This window comes from Acinonyx jubatus, chromosome D4, assembly GCF_027475565.1.
Source record: "Acinonyx jubatus isolate Ajub_Pintada_27869175 chromosome D4, VMU_Ajub_asm_v1.0, whole genome shotgun sequence".
Classification (NCBI taxonomy): Eukaryota; Metazoa; Chordata; class Mammalia; order Carnivora; family Felidae; genus Acinonyx; species Acinonyx jubatus.
Genome location: NC_069391.1, coordinates 36461847 through 36483652, shown reverse-complemented (window position 1 = coordinate 36483652; position 21806 = coordinate 36461847). Strand labels below are relative to the sequence as shown.

The following is a 21806-nucleotide window of genomic DNA, read 5'->3' as shown; positions in this document are numbered from 1 at the left end:
AGACCAAACACTGGTGGTTCAAGCTATCTAGGCCTACTTTTGTCCCGGTTTTCCTCTAACCTCACATGGTGGGGGCCTTCCCAAAGAGCCAGGCCCCATGGTTGGCTTCCCTGGCAGTCAAGATAGAATTATGATTCTCTAATCCAGAGGGACCTCAGAAATTACCTAGTCAACTCCCCAATTTTGCAGAATGGATATCAGACCATGGTGGAGCAGGTGGGGTAGTTTCAAGGCAGGTCAGACAGAGAGCCCTGTCCCTCTAACTCAGTCCTTGCTCCAAGTCACCAAGTTAATACCCAGTCCTCACAACTCTCATGCTCTCTGGTTTTCAGCAAGTCCTCCTCATACTCTGCTCTCCATCTCACTGCCTCCCTTGATGGTATTTTCAGTGTAGCTTGTGATATCAGTCCCATGCTCACCTCCCCCACTCTCCTGGCACCACCTCTCAGCAGGCTGGAGGAACCCCTGCAGGTGGCACCCAGTGCACAAGAGGACCAGTCTGCCTGGCAGCTGATGATGTGACCCAGTTTGGTACGGGGATTGGTTCCTCTCAACTAAGAGAATGAGCAAATCCAGGCTGCCGATCCCCCCACCCCGGCAAACTGCTGGCCCCAGGTGGGGAAAAGGGGAAAAGCTGGGCTCAGGGGAAGGTTGAAAACAAGAGGTGGAGGTGCTGGGATACAGCAGCCAGCTGAGAACCAGGAAAAGGGAAGAGAGATGTATTTGGAGAATAAAGAGGTTAGGAAGGATGAGGTGAAGGGGACTGGAAATCTAGGTAGAAACAGGAGGCAGGCAGATGTGGGAAAGGTGTGGATCAGGGAATCTGATAGACATTTCTGACCTTATAAACAGTCCAGAGTCTCACAAGAGAAGAAACCACAGCTCACTCTCTGTTTTTATTTCCAAACAAGATAGGACCATTCCAGTCTCCCAAGTTCCAGCTCGCTGCCCACCTCCCCATTCCTCGGCCACCTCTCCCAGTAGCTTGACAGACCTGGCTGTGGGGTTGCTGGAGGGCTGGAGGGTCAGTGAAGTAGAGCAGTCAGAGGAGCTGAGGGCAGGACTGAAAGGACCCTCTACCCTAACCTGAAATTGCATGTCTCCCCCATTTCCTCCGGACATGGACGCCCCCATCTTCTTCACGGAAACCTCTGGTGACACCCCGATAAGGGAGATGAGTCATGCCTACCCTTATTCCCAGGCTGGTACTGAGTGGACACCCATACAGCTACCAGAGGGTGAGGGAGGAAAGGGAATTAAAGAGTGAACTGGAGGTGATGAGGGCAAAGAACAAGGCCCTTGGAAGTATGGGGAGAAGCTATCCAGTTCCTGCTCTGGCCTGAGAACTTTGCTCCCGTTTCCATCATGTTTTATGGAACAGCAACAATGCCCCCCATACCCCCCTCCCAGGGAGCTCCTCCTCCCTCAAGACATTCCTGAGATGCATTCCAGAGGAGTTGGGCAATTGGGGGGGGGGGGAATGGAGGACAAGAGGTCAAATCCCAGCAAGGAATGGAATGTCAATGTACGGGGCGGGGGGGGGGGGGGGGGTTGTGGTGGTAAAGAATCGGGGGTACACGGAGATATAGTCAGAGCAGATACCCACAAGGGGAGCTGCAGGAAGACAGGGAGCTATAGAGAAGTACAAGGGAGAGAGAAAGCTGAAGACAAAGTCAGAACGTATGAGGGTTGGGGGAGTAACACTCACTCTGTTACCAAATTTGGCCTCTGAGTCCGCAACCGCGGTGGAGGGGGGGAGGACTGTGGGTGAGACTGACATATCCGGCCTCAGGCTGCTGGAGGCTCATTTAGGGCTGGACTGGGCAGCTGAAGGGCTGGACCTGATCTCCCTCACCATAGCCCCCTCACCACCTACACCCTACCCATGCATTTTCACCCTCCCTAACTGCACCCCAGCCTATGCACAGAGCTCTTTTTCACAAAGCTACTTACACTGTCTCCACACACATTATCTCAAACATGCAGTCCCTACGCAGACCCTATCACAACCACGTTATCTTCCCGTAAAGACCCCATCCCACTCACATAGCTTCCCCACAAACAGACCTCTATTGGTAAGTGAACAACTTGCCCCAACATCTCCCATTACACATTCTCCCTCCATTCATCCAACAAGCAGTTCTGAGGGTCTGCTGTAGAAAAGGCTCTGGCCTAAACTCTCACTGACTGGGAAGCAAGAAGAGTAAGCCTTAGCCTTCACTTTCAAGGGGCTCCCAGTTAGTTGAGTGGATAAGCTAAATATAGAATTTTAATACAAGGCAGGATGTGGTAAGAGTCCAGAGATGCGTCCTCAGGGGAGAGATCCCTTTAGGTCAGAGAAGAGGGACCAAAAAGTCTCTGTGAAAAGTGTCATTTGAAGTTAGGACTTTATTAAAGGTAATAAAAAATAATAATGATCTTTTATTGACCATTATGTCACTTTCCTCGTATACATGATTTCATTTAATCCTTACAACAACTTGGCAAGGTAGGTATCGTTATTTCCATTTTTACAGATTAGGAAATTGAGGGGCAAAGATGTTAAATACTTGTTCAAGGAACTTCTCCAAAGTCATACAGCTTATTAAGTTGTGAAGCCAGGATCTGAATCCACATGCTTCTCTGACTCTGAAGCCCAAGCTCTCTATGCCAGCCAGAGGTGAGTCAGGGCTAGCATTCCAGGCAGAGAGAATAGCATAAGCAAAGATGGAGAAGCAGCTAATCGCGGAGGAGCATTCAGGGAACTGAGTAGGTAGGCTGGTTAAAGCACAGGGTACCTGCAAGGGAGCAGTGATGGGGAAGTCAGGGTTAGTGTGGAAAGGGAAGGAGAGGACTAGAGAGAAAGGAGTATTTTACCTACTGAAGGGCAACAGGAGGTCAAGGGAGGCTTTGAGCACAGAAGGGACATAACCAGAACTGGATTTTGGAAAATAACTCTAGCAGTTACCTTGGAGATTGGTCAGAAAGATACCGTATTAGCACAAATGAGAGGCGTTGTCAGTAGTTAGAATGGTAGAGAGGAGGATGTTGGTCAATTGTAGTTTTAAGAGGACCCGATGACAATCTGTCCTGTCAACCTTCAGGGACCAGAGCCCGAAGTTACACTGGGGTCCCATAGCTTCTATCACCAGTAGCCTTTCAGTGACTGGGGTGGCTTGAGTTTGGGTAAGGAGTTGGGAAGGGAAGAAGGAAAGGGTCGGTCGATCTAGGTATATGAAGATGAGGCTCTGGGGCAAGAGGATGGGGAGGTGGTTAGCACCAGGCATGGGCAGAAAGGATGAGGTTAGTGACTGTATTGGACTAGAAATGGGGAATACAAGGTGTAGAGAAAGGCTGGGGAAGCTGGTGATAGGAAAAATACATATATGACCAGTCACTGGATCCGGCTAGGGGAAGGGGAAAAATAATTGTAAGTCAGGGAATGAAAGAATGAGGTCAGAGGCCAGAGCAAGAAACAGGAGGCTGAGAAGAGGTGGGGCTGTGGTCAGTGGCTAAATAAGGCTGAGATGGGGGGAGAGCAAAGGGACACCAGCAGTGTCTAAGCAAAGCTGGGGTTAGTGGGGGGTGGGGTGGGTATAGGGCACAGCCAGTGGCTGGGTCACGCTGGGTAGGGTATAGTGCTGTGGTCAGTGGCAGGGTCAGGCTGGGAGTGAAATGGAGGTGTGGTCAGTGGCCTGGCTGGGCGTGAGATCAGCAAGACCCAGTTTCCTCTTTGGGTCTCGTTTCCTCTTTTCTGTTTGGGGAGTGGGGGAAGGGGATCTACAACTGGATCAAGAAATTAAGGAGGCTTAGAACCAGGGGTTGGCACATAGCAGGGCCTGGGAGTACTGGATAGTTATATTGGGCTGGGGGTGGGGTATTAGGAGATGACCACGAGGTATGCAGGTAGGTGAGTGAGTGAAAATGTGGAAGAGTGTTTTAAGAGGACGGGAAAGCTCAGATTTGGGAAAGGGCAAAATATGGTAGGATGTGAAGATTCAGGGGTAGGAAGGGAGGCAGAATGGCAGCTAGGAACCGGTGGTAAGATGAACAACATGGGGAAATTACCGGTGAGGGGACAATTCTGTATGCAGGATTGTGCTTGCAGAAAGGGGGTACACAGGGAGGTGTGAACTGCAGGGCCAGGGAGGAGAGCTGGAGAGAGGACTTAATAACTAGAGAATGAGGGATCTGGGAGGCAGTGGGGCTGAACTGTCAGAGGATTCAGTCATCTCTTTCTTCCATGGCAGCAGTGTTTCCTCGGTGGGCTGCTACTTAATCATAGCCCCTTCTCCCTAAGCAGTCCTCCTCTTATGACTAGGCCTTGTACATCTCCTGTGTCCCAGTCCCTTTCCCAACTCCTACCTTGTAAACAACATAGTCCAGAAACCCCTGCCCCTCAACTGTGGTGACCACATCAAGAGCCTTGGGTTTAGAGAACAGAATAAAGAAGCTAGAATCTCAGATGCCTGAAATTCTAGCAGAAGCCCAGAACCCTAACCTGAAATTAGTCTGTCATATCTCTGGGCTAAAGGACCTCTGCAACCATGCAGGAATGAGACCTCCCCGCAAAACAAGAGTGCCTACGTACTGCCAATCTCTTAAATTTTATCTATCTGAGGTCAACTACCCTGACCTCAACCATAACCCCCCTAAAACTAATCCTAATTCCTAACATTAACCCTGACCTTAATTTGTTTCCTGTTCCCAATACTGGCTTTGACATTCATCCCTTTCCTAGCAGACACCCATATCCAATCATTGATCCCTAATATTGATCTAATTTTTACCACTAGCACCAAATTCCCTGACTTTAACCCTAAATGTTGATCCCTAAGCCTAAAACTCCTTTGTCACTTGATTCCTGACCCATCCCCTTCGCTATTTACCCCGGTACTGTCCTAATGTTTTGTAACCTCTAAAACTAGATTTCTAATTTAATTCCTGTGCTGACCCTTAACCTGGCCCTGAACCCTAACTTTGACTTAGGTTGGCTAGAAAACAAAAATAATGACCTAATCCAAACTTTATGTACATAAAACGGACCTGACTCAGGCCAGTAACTCTAAATTTTAACTCCACCATTATATCTCCTAAAGCCAACCTTGATTCCTAAACCCAACTCCACCTAATCCCAAACTCACCAGAAGCTCCCTCCCTACCCCTATACCCGCTATCAGCTAACCTCAAAGCCGATCCCCGCCCTGCGCCTCACTGCCACCCCACTCGTCACCCTCCCCAAAACTTTTCCCAGACAGAGGACTGATCCCAGGAAGGGCCTGGCACCCTTAACGGCCTACTTAACTCCGATCCCAGGCCGAGATACACTGGACGATGACCACTCCAACAGTACCCGAAACAGGAGACGCAGGAGAAGTCAAGGGCCCCGCCCGCCCTCCCGCCCGCTCGCTTCCCGGGCCTGGCCTCGCGACCCCACCCTGAGACTCGGGCTCGGCCCGGTCCGGCCTACCTGCGCTGCCCGGCTTGTGCCCCGCCCGCCGGCCCGCTAACCCGCTCGTTCTCCGGGTGGCAATCGGGCTCCGGCCTCGCCCTCCCTTCGACACTCTCGCGGCCACTTCCGTCCCCGAAACGTCCCCCACCCGCGGGCGGCGCCCTGGGCCCGCGCTCTATGGTTGCGGGGACTGCAGGAAGCTGCTCTGGCCCCAGCTCTCGATGCTCGGGAGCAGGCGAAGAGAGGGGCTTCCTGCCCCTCCCCGGCAGGAAGCAAGGGTGCGGCGCAATCCGGAGAAAACGTCCGACTGCGCCCGAGTTCCCTTTTAGTCTCTAACCCTTCCTTTTTTCGGCCGGGGGTCAGGGCGGAGCCGGTTCCCCAGAATGCCCGCCCTGAGGGGGGTGAGGAGGCAGCAGGGACGTCCCCTCTATTTGCATAGCTCCCGGGACGTGGTGCGCAGCTTCTATGCCATTTCCGCGTCAAAGGAAACTCCAAATCCCGAATGCCTCGGGGGTAGTCACGTCACTTCCGTTGTGTTGGAAGTTGCGGAGAATCGAGTCTTGGGGGCTGGTGTGGTTTGACAGCGACGGGTCCGGAGTTGTGGACAGGTGGACGGGTGAGCTTTTGTGTTTTTGTCCATCCTTCCCGTAGATATCCGGTATGGAGCTGGCATTGGACTTGGGTGACCAGGAGCTGCTGGACTTCCTGCTAGAAGAAAGCGGAGATTTGGGGGCAGAGCAGCCGCTTTCCGAGGTGGGTGGGAGCTGTGAGTCGGGTTGGCGCGGGGCGGGCGGGAGGTTGGGGGGAGGACGTCAATGAGGCAGGAGGTAGTGATAGGTCAAGGCTTGTTCCTTTGAACCCTGTGCAGGCACTGAATGAATGGGAGGTAGAGGATTTCCTGATCTCCCTGCTGAGTCCCCCAACGTCGTTGAACGTTTTCAGCTCCTCTGATTCCTGTCTTGTCCACCATGATCACACCTACTCTCTCCCACAGCAACATGTCTCTATAGATGTAGGTGAGTCTGAAATAAATGAAGTTTAGGGGGAGGGGAGGATTCGTAGGCCTGGCTTTTTATTTTTCCCTTTTGCAGATGGTGGGAAGTATGGAAAAGAGGGGGCCCAGACGACTCCACTCCATGTGGAGGAGCCGGCGGAACAGGTACTTGACTTGATTTACCGCGGGATTATGCCCACATTGCACATTCCTTTCTGACACCCCCTTGCAACTCTGCTACCCACCTCCTGGTAACCCCAGGGGATTGCTAGGCTGATACTGACAGATGAGGAGAAGAGGCTGTTGGAGAAGGAGGGGCTTACTCTGCCTGGGACACTTCCTCTTACTAAGGTAAGACTCCCATTGGTGGAGTGAAGGCTGGAGGTGGGGGTTGTGAGTCCCAAGTAGGCTGGTTCTGTTAATTTTATATCAGGAAGGACTGAGATTAGAAAATTTAGCAAATTTGTTGCTAATAGGAAGCTGGAGCCTGTAGTTAACATGGTGGATGCAGAGCCACATCCTGGTTTTGTGAGGCTTTCACAAATTTTGGTGTTCTTTTTAAAAATTTTTTTAAGTTAAAATATTTTTTTAACGTTTATCTTTTTGAGAGAGAGACAGGGTATGAGCAGGGGAGGGGCAGAGAGAGAGGGAGACACAGAATCTGAAGCAGGCTCCAGGCTCTGAGCTGTCAGCACAGAACGTGATGCGGGGCTTGAACTCATGAACCGCGAGATCATGACCTTGAAGTCAGACATCCAACTGACTGAGCCACCCAGGTGCCCCTCTTTTTATTAAAGTTTTTCAAAGTTTATTTTTGAGAGAGAGAGAGAGAGAGAGAGAGCGCGCGCGCGTGCGTGCTTGCTTGCTTGAGTGTGTGGGGAGGGGCAGAGAGAGAGAGGGAGACGCAGAATCCCAAGCAGGCTTCTGGCTCCCAGCTGTTAGCACAGAGCCCACAAGATCATGACCTGCGCCATTTAACCAACTGAGCCACCCAGGCGCCCCCCCCCCCCTTTTTTTAAAGTTTATTTATTTTGAGAGAGAAAAAACCAGCAGGGGAGGGGCAGAGAAAGGGGGTGACAGAGGATCTGAAGCAGGCTCTGTGCTGACAGCAGAGAGCCCGACATGGGGCTCTAACTCCTAAACCATGAGATCGTGACCTGAGCCTAAATCAGATGCTTAACTGAGGGAGCCACCCAGCTGCCCCTTGGTGTTCTCTTTAACAGAGAAGAATTCAAAACCATCAGTGCAACATTAGTATAGGGACCTGGAAAGGACTGTACAAGCAAGGGGCCCTGACACTTAGATTTCACTGGCTTCAGGGTAACCCACTGATAGCTGAATGGCAGAATTAAGTTTTAGAATTCATCAAGAATTCCTCAAGGCTGGATGAAGTAGTATAGTGAGAATAATTGTAAAATCCCAAGTTTTAAGTTTTAAGTGATGAGGGTCAACTTTATAAGCACAGTACCATAGTACTGTTGTGAAATCAACATTCATTGATAGAAAGGTTGGGTTTTAATTTCTTAAAAATTTTTTTTAATTTATTTTTTGCGGGGGAGGGGAAGAGAGAAAGGGAGAAAGAAAATCCCAAGTAGGCTCCATGCTGTCAGTGCAGAGCCCATTTTGGAGCTCTGACTCACAAACTGTGAGATCATGACCTGAGCTGAAAACAAAGGTTAGATGTTTAAGTGATGGAGCCACCCAGCTTCCCTGAGAATTTTAATTTCTTAAAAGTACAAGAAGAGTTACCAGTTTGAGATGACTAAGAAAGTGAGTGGGGTTTGAAGGCTCTATCAATGGAGGTGTTGCCTCTAGAAGGGCAGTGACCATCTTGCTCTCCTTTATACCCCCAGAGCACATTTTAGTGTCTAGTTTTGAACCTATGTTTGACATATATTAAGAAGATACAGTCCATCCTGAGGGAAGATGATGAGTTAAATTTTGCCCAGATTTTTTTTTTAACTCTGAAGAAACAGTAAATGCCTTAAAACAGTTAAAGACTGTTCATTCTCTCTGGTCTCGGAGGTAGATCCTAGGTAAGTCCAGTTGATAGAAACTATAGAGACAGATGTTGGCTTAGTATAAGAAAGATCTTTTTTTTTAATTAATAAAATTGTTAAAAATTGTCTGGCTTGTGAGGGCGTTAACCCTAGGTCTTCAGAGGCATTCAGACAGAAGCCAAGTGCCTATTGGCCAGGGAAGCTGTAGAAGGGATTCCTGCATTGAAAAGACTGAACTTAGTTGGCTTCCAACTCTTTGGTCCAATGTTCCTCTGATGAGATCTCTTTTCCTTGTCTTCTCTTAGATGGAGGAGCAAATTTTGACACGAGTGCGGAGGAAGATTAGAAACAAAAAGTCTGCTCAAGAGAGCCGCAGGAAGAAGCAGCTGTATATGGGAGGCTTAGAAAGCAGGTACAAAAGGGAGAGGGATCCAAGGGGTGGGAACAGAGGTAGTTGGAAGTGTTGGGGTTCAAAGATGGGGAGATACAGTCCATGTCCTCATATCCTGTTATTCCCTCAGAGTCTTGAAATATACAGCCCAGAATCTGGAGCTACAGAACAAAGTACAGCTCCTGGAGGAACAGAATTCGTAAGCAACTCTCTAACATTAGTTCCTTCTTCCTCCCGTTTTATGCTGTTGTACTCTTTCCCTTGCTCCACACTGGATTTCTCACTGGGCAGCGCCCACATGCAAGGTCTGGTGCTTGCCCTTAAGTGGATGATTCCAAGCAGCTCATAGTAACAGGGAACAAATTCACGAGTAACTAAGGATAAGTATCCAAAAAGAGAGAGGAAGGAGTAAGAAAGACCCTGTGAGACAGATCACATTTGATAGTAGGTAAGATTCTGGGGTGGGGGTAGGGAGCATTCTAGGCAGAAAGAACACAGCATAGTTCAGTCTGGCTGGAACCTTAACATAGGGAAGTTGAGCCAGAAGGTAGAGAACATAGAATGCCTGGAGAGGATTATGTGCATAGCTGATCAGGCAGTGTAGAACCACTGAATGTATCTGCAAAGGAGTTTAAGTCTGGGCAGGACGGAAAGGGGCTTAGCTTTTGTCCAAAATCAAAATGTTCTTTTTTTTTTTTTAGAGAGAGTGTGAGCGGGGGAGAGGGGCAGAGGGAGAGAATCTTAAGCAGGCTCCATGCTCAGTACGGAGCCTAACATGGGACTTGATCCCACAACCTTGGCATCATGACCTGAGCCGAAACCAAGAGCTGGACACCCAAACGAGCCACCTAGGTGCCCCAGAAAGGTGTTTAATGAGGAATTTCAGGCATTTTGTCCACAGAGAGGAAGAGGTCATTTGCAAAATAGGACAAAAAGCAAAAGGGACAATTTGGTGCAGATGGAGGAGTGGACTTAACAAGGAGGGTTTCATTGTATCTCAGGGTGCCCAGCCAGGGGCTGCTCATGGTCTCCCCCACCCGCCCCCCTTCTAGGTCCCTTCTGGACCAGCTGAGGAGACTCCAGGCCATGGTGATTCAGATATCCAACAAAACCAGCAGCAGCAGCACCTGTGTCTTGGTGAGGATGGTGACGGCAGGAGAGATTCTTTTCTCAGGCAGCAGCCATAGGGGTACAACCTAGAGCTCTTCTTCATTTTCTTTTTCCTGTTCTCCAGGTCCTACTTTTTTCCTTCTGTCTCCTCCTCCTACCTGCTATGTACTCCTCTGACACAAGGGGGAGCCTGCCAGCTGAGCATGGAGGTGAGAGGCTTGAGGATGCCATTAAAGAAGGGCTGGGGGAAAGCCTGGCCTGCCCTTTTAGAGTCTTTGTTTCCTTAGTGTTGTCCCGCCAGCTTCGTGCCCTCTCCAGTGAGGACCCTCACCAGCTGGAGCTGCCTGCCCAGCAGTCAGAGGTACCAAAGGACAGCTCAGACCAGGAGCTCCAGGCTCTCGGCAACTCTTGCTGTCTGCTGAGACAGATGCCTCAGGCTCCTGGTGCCGAGCCTGCCTTGACATTGCCACTTCCTGTCCCCTCCCCAAAGTCCCCCTGCTCAGGTCCAGTCCTTCCCCTGCCCACAAACTTCACAAGAGAAGGGGGATGGCTCCGTACTCACAGCCCCACATCTGTTATCTTACAGGGCAGATATTCAGGCTAGATGTGAGGATATGGGGGGGGGGGGGGAGGGGGGGCTAAGCCAGAGCCCAGAGTTCCTAGTCTGTGTCCAAGTGAAAGGAATGGGAGAGGGCTAGCCTGAGCCCCCGTGTCCTGTCAGGAAGCCTGGGAGTTCAAACACATCACACTTCACTGGCTTTCTGGGTCTTTTATTTGTACCCATGTATGTCTGCCACCCCATGAATGGGCCTGGGGGAGTCAACTAACCTCCTCAATCATTTCATGCAGTGAGGGGATTGGGTGAGGGAAGAAATAAATAAGTGATTCTGACTCCTGGGTCACCCTCAACCCCTCTTTACTGGCGCGATTGGGTAGGGAGAAGGGTAGGGGCATGATTGTCTTGGTGGCTCAGGGCTGCAGGAGATTGGTGGGGTGAGGGATGAAGAGGAAAGGCCAGGCTGGAGGCTGGGCTGTTAGAGCCTCTCTCCGACAGTTCAGAGAGCTCACTTTGGGTTTGCCATGGCTTCCTTTGGTCCAAGTTTAGGCCCTGTGCTTAGTCCTGTGCCCTGTTCGGCTATCGGCCTGGAGGCCTTTTTATGCTGCTGCTGCTGCAGGGCCAGCTGCATGGCCCAGATGCTCAGCGGCCGCATGTAGGCCAGTGAGCGGAATACCCGCTGCTGGCAGTATGCTTCAGGGGTCTGGAAGGCCAGGCCCAGGCGCTCCCACACAGTTCGGTAGCAGCCTTCAGCTGTCTGGAAACCTTCCCAAGTCAGGCCCTGTAGGAAGAGATGTCAGTCACATTACTCAGCAATCCCTGAGTAGCCACTTAAGCTGGACAGATGGAGACAGTAGGGTCTCTCCCCTCAGGGAGTTCTCAGCTTGTGGTAGAAACAAACGTGATCCGTAGGCAGAAGACTGAGGCAGGAAATGGAAGGCATGCCAGGGAAAAGGGAGAGGTCTTCCAGATGGGTCAGGCCCTACAGAGGTCTGATGGCTGATCAAGTTTGCCAGCCCAAGGTACAGATGGTAGAGAGATGGAAAGGGAGTGTATTACCTCCTGGATCATGGTGGCTGCCAACCCATAGACCACACCCACCCAGACTTCATCAGACTGGACACTGGATCTGTCAGGAACACCATGGGGCTGCATCCCATTCACAGCCCCCATGGCTCCTCCTGCAAAGGCCCGGACATTGAACTCGAAGATGGTTTGGAGAGCACAGACCACATGAGGGGTAGGAAATACCTAGAGGAGTAAAGGCAGAGACACGCTTCCTTAAATTTGCTTCCCACCTCCAGAAAAAAACCAACTTCCTCTCTGGCTCCTCTTCCTAATCTTTCTCACCTCAGTGTCTCCTTCTCCTAGACCACTGGCCCTCAGGAACCACTGGCCAGCACACTGGTCAGACATGATGCTACAGGACTGAGGTGGAGGGCTGCAATCATAGTTGTAATAGCGGCCTGGAGTACAGGAAGACAAAATAAGGCTCCTTGTGTCCCCATAGCTGCCTTAGGTCTCCTTAGGCTCATCCAACTCACCATTCCATAGTAGTCTCTCATAGGCTTCTTGACCTCGTCTAAGGATGGAAGAAAACTTATCCTGGACATCCTGTGCCCCACATAGGACAGCCATCTGAACCATCACAGCCACAGCTGCCAGCCACAGTCCTCCACAGTAAGCACTGATCAGGGACACGGATTTGGAGGTCAGACTGGCAGCTCCAGCCACTCCCATGCATAACAAGCAATGAGTCATTCTTCCTTGAGCCCACAATTCTTTGGTGCCCAGTTCCCCACCTCAGGTACCCTAGAAGTCCCTACTCTCCAACCTGGGGCCTGTGGTGACCCATCCATCATAGGTCTGGTCTGCATAGCCTCCATTCTCAATGAGTCCATCTTGGTCCTTGTCAAACTTCATTTCAGACTCCATCACGGCCTAGAGAGGGACCAAGATACTGAAGACCTAGATGGATACTAAGGAGCGACACAATAGCCAGCTGGGTTCTCCCCAAACACCAGTCATGCCCTGGGCACACTGGCCACTGCCCATGCATGTCTTACCAGACATACAGGCCACATGTCTCTCAGGAAGCCCTGGTCACCCGTCAGGTAATAGTCTCGGTAAACCTGCAGCACAAACTTCAGGTTTAGGTCCTTCCAGTCAGCGGTATCGTGGACCACATATGCATTGACCCGGAGCCATGGCTCGTCATCTGTGGGAGGGGAGGAAACCTGACTGATTTGCATTGGTGGGTTGGGTAGAGGGTACAAAAGTTGAGGGAGGGAAGCAAACTCTGGGCTGGAGGAATTTTTACCTGGGTCCCCAATATCATGGGGGATGACGTTCCTCCTTTTCACAGGTGCCATTACCCCACTCATCAGGTATTGTCGCCGTGTCAGGTCCTCCCTGAGCGTGGCCAGAGCTGGCGGAGCAGACATACAATTGGGGGCGGGGGTAGTGAATGGGCAGACTTGAGGTGGGGCACAGAACTGTTTGTGACCCTAGAGGGGAACCAGTAAGCAGGATGCGGACATGTTGGGTAGAGAGGAAGAAGGAGACAATCTCAGGGACCAAAAAGATTCGTGGGTGTGGGGGGCTAAAAGGGCAGAAAGGGAACAAAAGGGACCCATACCCATGTCATACTGCAGGCTGAGCTCGAGTTTGGGCCAGAGCATGACGAGGGCGAACGAAGCATAAAAGTGGACATCATATGTGTTGTACATGCGATATTCCTGGCCTGGAGGAAGGAGGGAGACACACTGTCTCCAGAATTCCTGCTTCCCCTCCAAGTCCCCTCCCTAGCTTGTCCTTGAGCTGGGGATGGAGCACTGTCAAACTCCACACCCGCCACTTAACCCCCTCATTCCAACCAATCCCCTGGGGGAGGCAAAACCCACCATCCTGCCTTCTGGCAGGGCACTAACTGGCCCCATGGATTAGGCCTGCTGTACTGCAGTCCACCACCAGCCTGTACCTTCTAGGTAGCCAAATCGACCATACTCCTGGAGGATGGGGCGGAGCTGACACATGCTTCCCACCAGCTCCTCTGGTAAGGAGTCTTCAGGAACCTCCAGCCATACTGTGCCTCCATCAGCCAGGAAGTATAGTTCATTGAACAGCGCAGATTTGTACCAGGCAGGCAAGGATCTGGGGAGTCAGGAGGAGGGAATGCTCTAATGAACGTGGACCTCCAAGGAAGGGAAGGATTTTGGAGTTCTGCAGAGTGGGGGGCACCAAGTGAATCCCTGCCCAACTCTGCTGACTGTGGTGGGTGGAGATTGAACCAAGGAGTCCCATTTGGAGTGTGAGTGCCCAGGAGAAGGGTAAGAGAGGCCCCATTCACACCTGTCGTCCAATACCGGGCTCTGCCAAGCTGAGATCTTCTCTTCCCAGTCTGTGTATCGGCACAATGCATAGTGGCTAAGGGTGGGAGCTGCATTACCATCGCGGCCAAAGAACCTTGTGTACCGTCTGGGATGGAAAGGGAAGGAATGAGAACTCGGGCTCCAGGTCAGAGCTCCAGCACCTTGGATCCCTGAATTCTTTTGATCCCTTCACCTGTAGTAGACCTGGCCCTTAGCTCCAAACATGATTCTGGGCATATCCCAAGCCAGCGAGAACTCCAGGCGGCACTGGCCTCGAGGTGGCAGCTTGCCCGTAACACACACAGCCCCAGCAATGCCTACTCCTTTCTGTGAGGGGGTGCTTCGGCCTGAGGGAAGCACAAGAGAAATTGGCATAGGCATCCTCTTCAGCCCCAAGGATCCCTAATATGGGAATAAGGCCTATTCATGACCAGGGCTCTCACCCCTCCTCCCAAGACAGGGACAACCTCTCTTCCCACCACCTCCCTATCAAACCCCCCCGTCACCAGCAGGGGAGTCCAGCTGTCCATCTTGAAGTAGGTCTTGCCACACCTGCTGCCCAGTGCTGTCAGGGTCAAAGGCTGTGATGTGGGTTACCGTGGTATCCGCCTGTTAGGGGGCCAAAGACTGAGGGGAAGCTCCACAAGTATGCTGGCTTTGGACTAACTCTCCAGTTCCCATTATAATTCCCACCTCCAAGTTCCAGAGGCTTAAGGGCTGTAGTGAGGATGGGATTCAGGAAATGAGGAAATGAAGAGACCCTGGTGGGATGGGGTGGGCTCAGGGGCCAGGCTGAGGGTAGGGGTTTGCGGACTAAGGTCTAGGGCGGGCTCTTCCATACCGTGAGTCGTGCAGCCACAGCCATCGTGTAGGGGTTTGGAAGGGTTGGATGATGCAGCAGCAGCCCCTGTACAGTCTCCCCATCACGCTCCAGATAGAAGGGCTCATTCCACAATCCCCCTGGGGCATCATCTCCACCCCCCAGTCCATTCCGCATGGAGAACATGATGGACACGTCCAGGGCTTCATCCCCTTCATTTTCCACATCCCACACAAAGACTCCTACAGGCAGGCTGCTGTCCTGGGAGCAAAAGATCAGACTCAGATGGTCCCAGTGTAGCGCCTCCTGGCCCCACTCCTCCGTACCAAGGACCTGGCTCAAATATTACTCTCTGCCCCCAGTAGACTCTCTTTTGTTTCCACTTGCATCTCCCCAGATTTCCAGCAGGCTGTCTTACCAACTGAGCGGAGATCCTGGAAAACCGGCATGATGTCTTTCACAGATCATGGAATTTCCAGCAGAGACAGATCTCAGGGAAGGGAGGGCAATGGAGGAAACATAGTGGGAGCCTCACCTGGTAGTCATGGGGCAAGATGGGTGTGATCTGGCGACAGGTAAGGGTGACATTCTGGCCAGGAAGCTGATAGACAGTCCAGGCTCGGGGATAGAGGGCGTGGTAGAACGCAAAGTACCCACACAAGCCCCAGTTCCAGCTGCGTAGGACACTTGGGCGCTCCACAGACAGGACTTGCTGGTACACAGTCGTCCCTTCCCGACGCAAGCACACTGTGAACTAAACCAAGAAGGCAGATAGGCTGGATGGGGTAACCACAGGCACCTCGAACTAGTCTCCCGTCCCTTTTCAGAGCCTGCAGTGGTTATCATTGCACCACAGCCTCACTCATCCCCCAGACCTCTCCCCCAGTGGTGAGTCACCACCAAGTCCTGCCTCCTCTCTTCTCCCAGGCTTCCTCTCCCTTCTTACTATGGTGGTCTTAGCACCCTCACCATTTCTGCTTTTATGCTCTGCCTCTTGCCATCTGGTATCAGAGGATCTTTCTTACAGGCAAATCAAGACATGTTAGTCTGTGCTTATATTTCAGTGACTCCCCATGGCCCTCAGGCTAAAGTCTAAATTCTTCTTCCTGGCTTTGAGGGCCCTTCTTGATCTGGCCTCTCCCTGCCTATCAGACTCATTACTGTTCAAGCACTTATATTCTGGTCATATTGAATACTCACTGTTTCTTGAACACACTAACTACATTTCCTCCTCCATGCCTTTGCTCCTGCTCATTCTCCATCTGGTGAAATCTCTCATCCTTCAAGGCCTAGGTCAAATGCCATCTCCTCTCCGCAAGCAGTGAGTCATTCTCCTGTGTGTCCCCCTACCCCTCTAGTTTAGCATATAATGGTTTTGTTTACATTCTGACTCCCTGACTGCTCTGTGGGTTCTTTGAAGGCAGGGCCCTCTCCAGGTCACTGAGGTCCCCCTCTCCAATTATGACTCCACATCAGAGACAGGCAGAGTTGGCACGTGTAGGGAGAGCATGAGGAAAGTCTAGAGCAACGTCCCTTTTTTCTCAGCGTACTATCTATCCCTCTTATTTTGGTTCTTAGGTGGTCTCACAGTCTCCATTTTCTCAAAGTCCTATTGCCCTAAAAAAATTTAAGCTTTTGGAGTATATGGGCTATAAGGGGTTAATCTTTCTTCCCTTGCTTCAAAGTATGCCTGACAAATTTTAATGTATGTGTACAATAATTTATGTTGTTGGAAGTGGCTAAGACTATGGGCTTTGAACCACAGCGAGAGCTGGTTCTGGATCCCAGAGCTTCCATTTACCAACCATGTGACCTTGGGCATGTTACTAAATCTCTTTGGATCTCAGTTTCCTTATCTATAAAATGGGTGTAATAATGGTTCTTACCTTGTAGGACTGTCTTTAAATATTAAATATCACACAAAATGCATAGCACAATCTCTAGTACATGTTAAGCATGCAATAATTACTTTAACTCGAGTCACAATTCCGGAAGGCACTTCCCCTCAGGATACCTAATGGATGAGCCAGAGAGGAAGCTTGGGGCATTGGGTAGGGTTGGTAAACCTGAACTAGGAAGGGCATTGCCATTAATTGGACTCAAGGTCTGCTAGTCATTTTTTCTTTGAAGATGAGCTGAAAGCTGGAAGCATCCCTCAGACAGGAAATGGGAATGTGGTGGACAACTGCACATATAAGGTTGCTGGAGAGAGATGATGAAAGGTAGACTAGATGCCTCTGGCAACTGAAGGTCCAGATGTGATGAAGGAACAGAGGGAAAAGAAATGAAGCTTCAGAAAAGGGAAAAAAGGAGATCTATGCCTGAGACAGGAGGGACTTCCCAGGCCCTCAGCCAGGGAGACCACCAGAGGAGTGATCACCAGCAGAGGAGCTGACCTCTAGCTGAAGGCTAGCCAATCAGGGTGAAGAGTAGGTACCCTACACATCTTTTTTCCCCGTGCATTTATAAACTTTTGGGTTTGTTTTCCCTTCTGGTACTACTGAATGTTCTTTTAACCAGGTTAAGGGATCTGGAAATTCCCTGCTCCCCCTGGCTGGGGACTGGCTGAGCTAGTGGAGCTGGGGCAGCAAAGTAGGTAGGAGCCATTTACTAGAGAAATAGAGGGCATGAAGGTGCTGGGGCTGCTTACTCTTTTAAGAAACATGTGCTCTGGGAGTATCTCATTCCTAGTATATCCTAGCACAAGGGTGGGCACATGGGAAGCATCGTGAAAATACTTATTGGACTGAATCATGTGCACATCTAATTTCTACATCCTACACTGGCCAAGAGGCTTTTCCTGGTCTGGGGTACTGTCCTGGACTCTCCTTCACCTCCTGGTTCTTACTTGGTCAGCAATGACTGTCTGGTGCTGGTACATTCCAGGATTGAGCTGCCAACGACAGAACTGGCCTCTCCAACCTCGAGTGATAGTGCCTCCCCCGATGCCACCCAAAGGACAACCTAAAGATAGAATCAGGATGGTTAGTGGGACATGGGAAGAGGAAAAGAAGCCCATTCCTCACTTTCTAGACTATAAAGATGAGTTCCTCTAAAAACCCTGGGGATATCAGATCAACACATTGTATGCTTTAAACTTACACAGTGTTTTATGTCAAGTATAGCTCAGTAAAGCTGGAGGAAAAAAAAAAACCCAGGGAAAGGGGCTGTGCAACTTGCAAAAACTGGATGCCTCTTGCCTAGCTCTGCAGTAGACCCAGAGGCTGGGCCCTCTCTGTGCAGAGCAGAGCTGGGGTAGACTCACCATAGATCTGTCTCAGGGGTACACAATTGATGAGGTCAATGAAAGGTGTTTTCTTCTCCACCTGGGTCTTCCGGTACCACCACTGCAAATACCTGAGGAGCAAGAGGCAGTGTGAGTGGAAGGGGCAGTGGGCGGTATCTCCTGGGCTGCAATCCCCTGCCTCTCTCTGGTCACCCAGTTGTAACTTCCAGTTACATGGCTGCCAAGGACCGTTCCCTTCACTTCCAAATCTCTCTTCCTTTTCACTTCTCTACAGTTCAAGGTCCCCTACTCTTCTCAGTCACCCCAGTTTACAGCATGGGACTATCTTTGTTTCTCCTCTTTATTCTCCTCAGGAGCTTCTGACCATGCCTCACCTGTAACTCCATTACCACTGCTTGGCTTTAGTTCAGGAGCTTTGCCTGAGGTGCTGAGAGGGCCAGTTTTGTTTCCCTGACTACACCCCCCCCCCCCCCCCCGCCCACCATGGGAACAGTCTGCTGGGATAACTTTCTTCTTCTTCTTCTTCTTTTTTTCTAGAGGGTGGGGAGGAGCAGAGAGAAAGGGGGAGAGAGAATCCCAAGCAGGCTCTACACTCAGCACAGAGCCCAACATGGGGCTGGATCCCACAACCCTGGGATCATGACCTGAGCCAAAACCAAGAGTTGGATGCTCAACCTATTGAGCCACCAAAGCACCCCACTTTCTTCTTTTTAAAGTGACTATTTTTCTTCCTGATTGTGAAAGATGAAAATTTGTACAGTATACTAGATGGAAGAGGAAAAAATCCCACCCATAGACAACCAGTGTTTACATTTTGGGGCATAACCTTTTACGTCGTCTTTAAAACTTCAGCATTTAAATAGTAAGGTTTCTGAGTTTGCTCTCTCATAGTATCCTAGTAAAGCCTAAAAATCCCTATCTGGGGATTTCCTGGTCTTGTCATAGCTCTGTATCCAATAAGCAAATGGTTTTGTTTGGGATTCAAGGCGCTGACATTGGTTTCAGCCTCTCTTCCAATCTTAAGTCCTACAGATTCTCATTCAGAGTGGGTCATCACTAAGTGACCCTTGTCCCACCAGACTCTCCCAATTCTATTCTCCTCCCTAGCCAGCCATTTTATACCTATTGTTCAAAGCACACCACTTGTAACTATGTAATTGGGTAAACAACTCCTCTAAGCCTCAGTTTCCTCATCTACAAAATGGGGTACCTCCTGCCCTGCCTATTTCATGGAATGGTTGAAAGAGCAAATAACATTATAAATAGGAAAGCCATAGGGTACCTGTGTCAGGTATTACTGTTACTTGCAAATACGCTATCTGAACTCCCAATCAGATGCTGTCTTGTTCTTTCAGTGTTTCTCACACGAGTCTGACACACTTTTAAATTTCTTGGGGAAAGGGATAGTGACAAAGACTAGCTGATTATTACCACAGCTTTAAGCACAGGGCAGGGCACATGGTCTGCAGTCTGTAGATTATTTGCTGAATTTACCAGTGAATGTACAAACAGTGGGGCACTACACAGGTGAACATGAAGAGGAGCAAGGGGAGGAGAAATGTGATTAGAGAATAGGGAGGGTACATTCTGGGAGAAGGGGGAAGGGGGGGAAAGAGGAAGACAAAGGATGAGATGATGGGAAAGCAGAAGGGAAAGCAGAGGGAACTGGACTTTGAAACTAGAGGCCATAAAGGAATGGAGAAGGGGGGGAGGTTACAGCAGGGATTAGGGCAGTGAGGGAGAAATGCAAGATCTGAAGGTAAGCCTAACAAAAGAGTATCTGGTGTAGAACAAGCACTCAGTAAACATGTATTGAATGAATGGACTCAGGCTGGAAGGGAGAGCAATCAAAACTGAGTCACCACAATGAGGCCAAGAGAACTCTGGCTTGCTGCAACTCCTGATCAGCAAACCTCCAGTTTGGTCTCCTCTTAGGGTTCATCTCTCATTCCCCTAATTTAGCAGCTGGCCATTCCTGACCCATTTGGCCTTCTTCCTTATTTCAGCCCCAATTTAAGAATTATCATTCACAATTAATTGTTCCTTGTTTCACCCCTGCTTTCTCCTCAGTGCAGGACCTCATCCCATTCCAAAAGCCCCATGACAATGATCTCCACCCTATCCTGGCATGTGGAGCCAAGGTTCAGGGGGCTGAACACAGCTTCAGGCCTCTGACTCAGCTCACACTTAGGGGCTGAGGGGCTAGGAGGCCTACCTGTTCTTGATCTCAGTGTCCTACCACATGCATCCCATTGTGCTTCTCTCAGTACTCTAGCCCTCAGATCTTATTTTGACCCAGAGCTCTGGGGGTCAGAGTTGGGCTGAGTCAGTTTCTGAAGTAACCTGGAGGGATGATTGTTCTTTAGTACAGGCCACCCACAGGAACTAGCAGAGGAGCCAGATACCCAGGCAGCGTCAGGCCCTTCCCACTGCTTAGGGCTGGGCTGGGGTAAGGTAAATGTGCTCCCAACCCAGCCCTACAGCACTGACTGAAAGGGAAGGGTCCCCTACTTTAGAGGCTGTTAGAGCTGGGTTTTCTAACCTTTATTCCGCCATCCCCAGCTGTGTTTACTTTGTGGATTGACTCAGAATGACCTAAGGGTGATGCTTTCTGTCCTCATATCCACCTGTTCCTGTTAATAGGTCTTGGCTTCTCATCACTAGCTTCTGAACTCAGTGGGGATCTGTAAGGATCTAAAGGAGTTCTACAGCTCAGGATAAGTTCGTGGGGTGTCTGCAACCCTTGGGGGAAGGGGTACCAGAGCAGGCCTTGGAAGACTATATTACTTAGAGCTCTAAGGACACTTATGGCAGTGCCTCTCTGGCCAGAGATCTCTGCTTTTTGTATCAGGGATTGTCTATCTCAGAATAGAGTGAACAGCACACCCCTCTCCTTAGGGTGAGAGCGGGCAGGCTGTCACCCACTCCCTAGAGCTAAAGCTTGAAAGAAACCAATGGGTGTTGGGACTGTAATGTGGTGTGCCTTTTAAATGAGGCAGACAGAACACCCCAGTTACTCAGGGGAATCAGGTTGAGAACTCGCCCCTTTGGAATAAGGAATAAAACAACATTGTGTCTGTACCATAGTAGACAGACTATCCTTTCCCGCCTTGCTACAAAGTATAGCAAATGCCAAAGGGAAGTCTTTGGAAAAGGAGTGAGATGGAGCCTAAATGGGAAAGGATGACTGCAGGCCCAAGATGTTCCTGCTCTTTCCTACTAGAAAGACAAGTTTCTGGGAGGAAGGGGGTTGCAGAGATGTGACCCGGTCTCACCGGCGCTCCAAACCACAGGCTTAGAATATGTTGGGGGTAGGGGCCAACTGACTGGAACAAGGCACCCACCTGCTTTCTCACCCTTTCTCACCTCTGCTGGAAATCTTGTGCTGGAACAAAGTGAAACCTAAAGTACTCTAGGCAATGGGATCTACTCACCGCAAGCCCATGCCCAGATGCTTTATCAGGTTGCTCAGGGAGATGTTGTTGGCATTAAAGGGTTTCCTCTTCTCTGCAAACTCATGAGCCAGGCAGATGCGCCAGCCAAAGGGAGGCACCTGGTAGCCCTTAGCTTTGCCTTCATAAGAAGCCATCAGTTGCCCACAGTCCTGCGGATTGCTGCAGCCCGGCTCACTTAGGGGCCGATTGTCTTCAGGGCTGTCGCAGTCTGTAACCTGCCCAGCCTCAGTGCCTCCAGCATTATCAGGGCAATAAACCTGTGGATCCCCTTTGGCACAGCTAGTCTGCTCCGAGGCTGGGACTCCGGTTCCCATGTTCTCAGGATCCTGGGTCCCCACGGCCTCGATGGTCCCGGGTCCCAAGTCTTTGGGTACAAAGTATCTCTCTAGGCAAGTCCAGATGCGGGCGGCGGTGGTTGTTAGGTGTCGTCT

At 50.5% G+C, this 21806-nt stretch overlaps 3 protein-coding genes across 6 annotated transcripts in view; 1 reads left to right on the top strand and 2 right to left on the bottom strand.

Annotated features, from left to right (window-relative positions):
- Window positions 1–5644, bottom strand: part of TLN1 (talin 1) — a 31531-nt gene extending 25887 nt beyond the window's left edge. For 2 of the 4 annotated variants that reach the window (XM_027039393.2, XM_053204946.1), the window contains exon 1: window positions 5450–5603. The gene's annotated coding sequence lies outside the window, so the exon portion shown is untranslated. Of the gene's footprint in view, window positions 1–994; window positions 1423–5449 lie in introns of those variants that run through there. The other 2 variants (XM_053204945.1, XM_053204944.1) reach the window with 2 other exon arrangements.
- A 283-nt stretch (window positions 5645–5927) lies between these two features.
- Window positions 5928–10817, top strand: CREB3 (cAMP responsive element binding protein 3). The gene is made up of 9 exons (XM_015079393.3): window positions 5928–6184; window positions 6300–6447; window positions 6523–6590; window positions 6687–6776; window positions 8731–8837; window positions 8947–9015; window positions 9869–9953; window positions 10051–10135; window positions 10214–10817. The coding sequence occupies exons 1-9, from the start codon at window positions 6092–6094 to the stop codon at window positions 10528–10530; spliced, it is 1062 nt and encodes a 353-aa protein (XP_014934879.2). The 5' UTR covers window positions 5928–6091; the 3' UTR covers window positions 10531–10817.
- Window positions 10681–21689, bottom strand: GBA2 (glucosylceramidase beta 2). Its single transcript, XM_027039397.2, has 17 exons — window positions 21355–21689; window positions 17939–18030; window positions 17522–17637; window positions 15209–15427; window positions 14695–14934; window positions 14360–14462; window positions 14047–14200; window positions 13834–13959; window positions 13463–13635; window positions 13121–13225; window positions 12803–12910; window positions 12549–12700; window positions 12317–12423; window positions 12027–12169; window positions 11833–11948; window positions 11542–11733; window positions 10681–11263 (listed from the first exon to the last, which is right to left on the bottom strand). The coding sequence occupies exons 1-17, from the start codon at window positions 21687–21689 to the stop codon at window positions 10991–10993; spliced, it is 2754 nt and encodes a 917-aa protein (XP_026895198.1). The 3' UTR covers window positions 10681–10990.
- Between the last annotated feature and the right edge of the window lie 117 nt (window positions 21690–21806).

What these genes read in the sequence shown, in the direction of transcription:
- CREB3 (XM_015079393.3), top strand. Translation starts at nt 6,092, where the DNA reads ATGGAGCTGGCATTGGACTTGGGTGACCAGGAGCTGCTGGACTTCCTG. An exon ending in CAGAGCAGCCGCTTTCCGAG is followed by an intron (nt 6,185 to 6,299) that starts GTGGGTGGGAGC and finishes AACCCTGTGCAG; the next exon opens with GCACTGAATGAATGGGAGGT. An exon ending in TGGAGGAGCCGGCGGAACAG is followed by an intron (nt 6,591 to 6,686) that starts GTACTTGACTTG and finishes TGGTAACCCCAG; the next exon opens with GGGATTGCTAGGCTGATACT.
- GBA2 (XM_027039397.2), bottom strand. Translation starts at nt 21,689, where the DNA reads ATGGGAACCGGAGTCCCAGCCTCGGAGCAGACTAGCTGTGCCAAAGGG. An exon ending in AGACAGTCATTGCTGACCAA is followed by an intron (nt 15,428 to 17,521) that starts GTAAGAACCAGG and finishes TTCTTGGTTTAG; the next exon opens with TTCACAGTGTGCTTGCGTCG. An exon ending in ACAGCTGGACTCCCCTGCTG is followed by an intron (nt 14,201 to 14,359) that starts GTGACGGGGGGG and finishes TGCTTCCCTCAG; the next exon opens with GCCGAAGCACCCCCTCACAG.